This window comes from Dipteris shenzhenensis, chromosome 3, assembly GCF_047967505.1.
Source record: "Dipteris shenzhenensis isolate YYH24624 ecotype China chromosome 3, Dip_SZ_1.0, whole genome shotgun sequence".
Lineage (NCBI taxonomy): Eukaryota > Viridiplantae > Streptophyta > Polypodiopsida > Gleicheniales > Dipteridaceae > Dipteris > Dipteris shenzhenensis.
In genome coordinates, this window is record NC_141598.1 from 11,548,142 (window position 1) to 11,554,617 (window position 6,476).

Sequence of the window (6,476 nt, forward strand, 5' to 3'; positions counted from 1 at the left end):
ACTCTCGTCATAAATTTTATCCTTTTTGGGTGTTTCTCAACTTCTATATTGTCAGAGCGACAATTGTGGTCTCGTTCATGTTATTTGAGTTGAATCGATGATGAATCCATTAAGTTATAGATTTTAAAATAAAGTTCACCTCTAACTATCCTCCACATGTGCATCACACCTTTATTTATTTGAGCTTGTTTGGCATTTTGTTTTCTTTCAATTTAAGAACTATTTCAAGCCAACGTAATTATAAAATTCAATTGTGAATTTCATATCCAAATTGACTTTCACTTTTTTGCTTACAATGTGGTAGGGAACTCAACTTCTTTTTCTATTTAATAAAGGAAAAAAACATGTATGGGTGGATTTGATCATGTGTAACTAGCTAGAGGATGTAAAAGAGAATTGATACAAAGTAAGAAAGTATGAAAGCTTTTGTATATGAAGTAATGTTGCTTTTGTGCACGCTTAAGGTTCTAAGACATAGACATATTGATAAGTTGTAAGGCTTGGAAGGGGGGGCGGGGGGAAATAGATATATATATATATATATATATAGAGAGAGAGAGAGAGAGAGAGAGAGAGAAAGAGAGACTTGTTGTGAGGGAGAGAGTTATGAGGTCATGGGGCTAGTGGGAAGCTCTATAAGGTTCCATGGATTCTCGTCTTGAAGAAGCTCATGGACAATTTGTTGGAGGTGAATCGTCGCGTGGAGGAGGCCATTGAGGGCAAAGTTTAGGGCACCTAGAGAGAGGAAAAGAGTACTATTAGAGGGGTCAAGTGCCATGTCGTCATGGGGGAGGGTTGTAGAATGATTGTATTGTTGAGTGCACAGTTCATAGGTTGACGCCATTGAAGGACAGGTGCAACGGGATGGGGTGGCACCATGAGCTTCCAAGTCTTGTAGAGGGGGTGTCTTCACGCCACCGTTGGTTTGCCGAGTGGTGTTCCGTAGGAGCGCTAGAGGGGGAGTTGTTTTTGGGCGTATGCTGCCGGCTTGTCGAGTGGTGGCAGTTGGGAATGTGACAGGGTGTTGCTGTAAGTCGGACGCTTGCCGAGTGCTGGCCGCTAGGGACGCGAGAGGGATCGTTGTTTCTTGTCGTAGGCAGTTGACTTGCCGAGTGGTGACTGCTAGGAGTGCTAGCGTAGTTGCGACTTGGGTGTGTGTGGCCTCCAGATCAACACAATGGCGGAGGAGTGGTTCCTGCAAGGCCGCAAGCTGAAAGCGGAATAGCCGAGCGAGCATCCATTGAGCCTCCGTCAACCGGGAAAAAATAGGTGAGGGGAAGGGAGGTGCAGCCCAAAGGAGGTGGCCCGGCTCGTCGGCGGCCTCCTTGGCTAGTGCCTCTTGCCGGTGTAAGGCCCTACTCACAGCCTTCTCGGCCGCCTCTACCACCCCTGCTCTACAACTATGACAATACTCTGAGGCATCCATGCACACTGCCTCCGCCAGGCGTGCAAGCGCCTCCAGCCCCCCCGCCACCTCCTCCCTCACCACCGCTGTCGCTCGCCGAGGAAACACCACCATTTCCACCACCACGAACGTCGCCATTCCCAGAAACGCCTCCACTATCCGAATCACTGTAAAGTCTTCATCGCTAGAGTCTTTGTTTCCTCGCGCAAGGATCACTATCGCCCCTGTCAACGCAGACATCGCGCCTGCGTACCCCACCACCTTGCTCTGCCTTAGGAAGCTCGTGAATACCACCCACGGAAGTAGCGCGACCAGCCTCACCACTGGCATGCTGTCATTCGTGGCCAGCACCACCAATAGCCCGTAGATCGACCCCGACACGGTCCCCAAACACCGCAGTGTTGCCACCTTTAACGAACCTCCTCTCGCGGGTCCCGTGAATCCCAGCGCTAAGGTTATGTCCGCCCAATACCCTTTCCTTTCGTTGAACCAGAAGCCCAGAAAGGCTCCTACTGCCATAGCTAACGACATCTTCAAAGATGTGATAAGTTGCTGAGCATCAGGCTGCAGCTTCGAACTCATGATATTGCGCGCTCGATGTGTCAGGCGTCTCCACCAAGGTTGCTTGCAAGCGTCTTGTTCTTGAGGATGGTGCTGAGCAGCGGTGCTGCATCTCTTGCAAGTGGTGTTCCCATTAGGCGATTGAATCTCGAGCTGTGGGATGACACTACCGAGCTCCTCCTCCGGTAAAGCTTCGTGCTGCTCCGTCGATTTTGCCGAATGACACAGGATGGCCTTGGTTTCATGCACGAAGTTCTTCAAGTTGAACAAGAAAAAGAGCGCAGCGGCTTGATCATCTTTCACGTATGGCGGCTGTAACGGGTTGCCGAACACCTCAAGACGTCGGCCCTCTACTAGCATTTCTCCGGTAGCAACCTCCCTACCCATGTACTGCCTTGCACTTCCCAGCGCTTCATCCAAAGTATATAGTACTTCATTTCCTTCGGCTATGATGATCTCTCTCTCGCTCGAGCATTTCTTCTTCTCGCTGCTTGAATGCATCAACGCCAAGCACGCCCAATCCATGAGGTATATCATACAATCCTTCAGCAGAAGGTGCAGAAATTTTTGTGAGGGAGGATCAGCCCTCTCCCATTGCAAGGCCAGCTCCATGCCTTCTAGACTCTTTCTAAGACGGGTGTAGCCCTTCGTCAGGTGCTGCAAGTCCTTCCAACTGCGTCCAGCAAAGCACCCCATTTCCCATCCCAGCTCACCCTGAACAATATTCAAGCATACGAACTAGGAGTTACAATTCATGTAATTAGGGACAAAATCGTATGACAATTACGATCTTAGAAACTGCAATCAACTTCTAATCCAGCGTCTAAGTATTAGCAACTGTAATAAAAGCAGCCTGCAAGCTCTTCAAGTTTTTTTAACGCTGTTTACCTACAGTGACTGCATGGACCTATTTCACAAATCAGAAGCATGCTCTGAGTCTTTTCATGCAATGATAGAAGAGTGTCACGTAAGGTACATCCATAATTATCCATTGCTACAAATTCTCAACAGCATGAGGGATGGACCTTCTTGGCAACTTGCCATACCTCTTTTGAGGCGATTTCGGCTTGAACTTTTGAGCAGATCTTCGCCAATGACTTGCCTTGAAAGCTCAACGCTGAGGCTCGTCCAGGATCGTCGGCGCAAAATGCATCCACCATAACTTTCAACCGTTCGCAAATTATACGTGCACACACTTTCGCTTGTAAATGAACCTGCTTCCAATGTACAGCACGTTACAGGTATCATCCTTCGCTGATTCGGGAAGGCGTTGAAAATTTCAAAGACTCGACTGTAAAATAATCGTTAAATTGATCGACTTACATGTACATATTGTCATGCAAAACGAACCTTATATATTCACGCTCGAGTCTCCTTACTCATGATCTCAGAGCGCACACGTCAAATATCATGGAAAAAAGCATCGGATCTCAATGCTAGATTTGACTGAAGGTTTTTCACCCGGCAAATGGACACGAGAGAGAGAGTCTGAGAGAGAGAGAGAGGAGTGCAACGAGAGAGGGTCCAGGGGACTCGGGAGCGAGAAGAGGCGGAGGACAGTAACGTCAAGCAACAAAGGACCACGCGCAACAGAGAAACGTCCTAAGGAAGAGACACACAGCTCTCTTCTAATTGGGTAAGTCTTCCGTACCAAAACGACAAGTTACCGACCAATTGACAATACAGACGATCATTCAAAGCGTGAGCGTCACACGTCCAAATAGCTGAAATCCAAAGCCGTGGCACTCACTTCAGAACTCCCAATCCAACGTGCCATCCCATGATTGGTCAAAGCAATCAACTATCAATTGGGCGCAATGGGGGCCATATTTATTCATGCAAAACTTACCTGAAAGACGGCCAGACGAGGAAAAGGCACCAGTAAGGCAAGCATGCCACATGTCGCGCCCACAATAGTTGTTGCTGCGAGCCTTAACGGAAAGAACAATTCGTCGATCTTTACGCGTTGGCTGACCGCGGTAATGTAAATGATGCCACTGTGTGCTAGAGCAACTCGCTTTGCGAGTATATGTACTCTCTTTGGATACGTTATGATGAAGGAGCTCAACGAGATACAAACAATAGCCATACCTAAGGACATCTTCTCAGGTTTAAGCAGTTGCATCGCCAGCATCGTCATCCCCACTCCCTGAATCGTTCCCCTTATCACTCCAAGGGTGTCTTGAAGAGCCTTGCCAAAAGTGGATTCTCCAACTACAGTGACAGCCATTACGTACGAAAAGATTGGAAATGTTACCCACTGGGCGTGCATGCTGCCCAGCTGCAATATCAGGCCCGCCATGAAACAAGCCCATCCTGTCCTGAAGGCCGCATTCAGTCTGGACAGCCAGAACATCTCCTCGTGCCTTAAGCTTGAGCGCTTTGAGTCCGTCAAACCCATACTTTGTCGTGCCGTTCTGTCGGAATGCATTGCAATCTCAGCATTAGAACTCGTAAATTAATGTTCGCAGATCAGACAAGGCTGTTGGACGCTGAGAAGAAAGTCTAATAACATAACAAACCTCTAAGCGTAAAAACTTAACTTACCCGAGACCTGCGCAGGACACCTCGTAGGGTTCTCGTGAACGCCAATTGCTCTCGAGGCAGAGACCTTTCTGTAATACGGACGACCGTAATTGCTAGAGAGGGCTCCTTTCTGGTTTCAATCCAATAATGCTCCTGCTACTAAGGAAAGTTCAAATGAGAGAAGCAAGCCCAGCCATAGAGGACTGCAGAAGGCGCCTGCTGTGCTGTGCTATGTTATCAAAGAAACACCAATGTCGAAATGCTGCTGATTTGTTCAGCTATCGATCTGCATTTTATAGGAAGAAGATCTGAAAAGCCTGGAGCTGCTTGGGCATCTGTAGAGACACAGGTACAGCTGCTTAGCTCGGCCAGCAGTAAAATCAAGAAGAAAAATGGCAACTTTTGTTTTGTCCCTATCCAACCTTTACTTTTGTCCGTGTCCATGGAACGGTGATGGCTATCTCTGTCTACAGAAATAAAGTTATCGGCTACAGAGATCAAGTTTTGCGTGCATCTTGCAAGTCTCTCTCTTCCAGATTCGAATTGAGCATATGTCCGTCGCTGCTGAGCAGCTTCAACACTTTGTATTCAAGACAAGCGGTGGTGACATTCACCGTTTAGAATGAATGCCAATCTTAATCTTGCCGTTTCAGGGCCCACGGAGCACTAACTCATGAAGAACACAGGGATTCAAATCCAACTCAAATTATGTTGCCCACAAGCTGATCAGGTTGCGTTGTGATGTCGGTCAATTCCGCATGTCAAGATAGTAACAACAACTTGACTACAAACTCCAGACACAAGGAGACGTGTCGGCACTCGAGTCTCCCTTCTCCCGGAATTCCACAGAATATGCGCAGCCGTTGCCGAGGGGCAAGCCTTCGCTAATTGTTAAACGTCCCGTCAACAAGCTGAACAATTTTTCCGCCTCTCTTTAGTACAATTCTTCAGTGTACAGTATATATATCCAGATACCGTTTGCAGAACCGTACATGTTGGTATGGCCTAGGCTATGTAGTTAAATTTGCTATGTAGTCTTAAGCTTCACAAAATCCCTTAAGGCCTAGGTAGGAGGCGTAGGGGTGAAGCTTTCTCAAAATAATTGGGAGTCATATGACGCTTAAAACGCTAATGAAGCCCAATATGCACAGCAAATTTAAGCATTGAACTTAGTAGGTATTTTGCAATGTCAAGGTCAAGGGGGGGCTAGAAACAAATCCCAACGGTTCAATCATACATTCGTAGCTAGTCTCATTGCCATCAACATTGGAAGATGGCATAACAAAAGTGACCTCGCAATCGGATGATCAACCACGGGTCTCTTTAAGGACCTAGTTTCCAACCGCCATCGGACAACACTACTATGTAATAAAAACATAGATTGTATTTTTTACAAAAATTATGACGTTAGTAACGACCTTGCTCTTTTTTTATAAAAATCTTTCTCGAGAGCGTATTGACAAAATAATCAACTATATACAATGCATATTTTTCAACCACTCATGCATGGTGGGGGTAAGAAACAAGAACATATGCATTCCCAACCATGCAAATATTATCTGATGGGAGTGATACTTTGAAGACACCTTGATGTGAGTAATTTTAAGGCATGCTACAAGTATCACATCCATTCTAGAGAGACACACATAGGCTAAAAGCACACTAATGTATATATTTTACCACTCATGCATGAAGGGTGGTTATGAAACAAGGAAATACGCATGCCCAACCATGCAAATGGTATGCGATGGGTGTGATGCTTTGCACAAGTTTTCATGTGAGTAGCATTAAATCTTGTGCAAAGTATCATATGCATAAGAGATACACATATAGCCTAAAAGCATACCGATGCAGATTTTTAACACTCACGCATTATGCATGGTAAGACACGAGGAAATATGCAGGCCCAACCATGTAAATGCTATCCGATGGGTATCGTATTTTACATAGGCCTTGATGTGCATAATATTAATGCCTATGCAAA

At 46.3% G+C, this 6,476-nt stretch overlaps 1 protein-coding gene across 1 annotated transcript; it reads right to left on the reverse strand.

Moving 5' to 3' along the window:
- Positions 1-604: 604 nt before the first annotated feature.
- LOC147903358 (uncharacterized) lies at positions 605-5,486 on the reverse strand. Its single transcript, XM_087371411.1, has 7 exons — positions 5,468-5,486; positions 5,285-5,371; positions 4,742-4,827; positions 4,514-4,645; positions 3,816-4,403; positions 3,013-3,180; positions 605-2,680 (listed from the first exon to the last, which is right to left on the reverse strand). Exons 1-7 carry the CDS (start codon positions 5,484-5,486, stop codon positions 605-607), a joined length of 3,156 nt encoding a protein of 1,051 aa, XP_087227537.1.
- Positions 5,487-6,476: the final 990 nt, after the last annotated feature.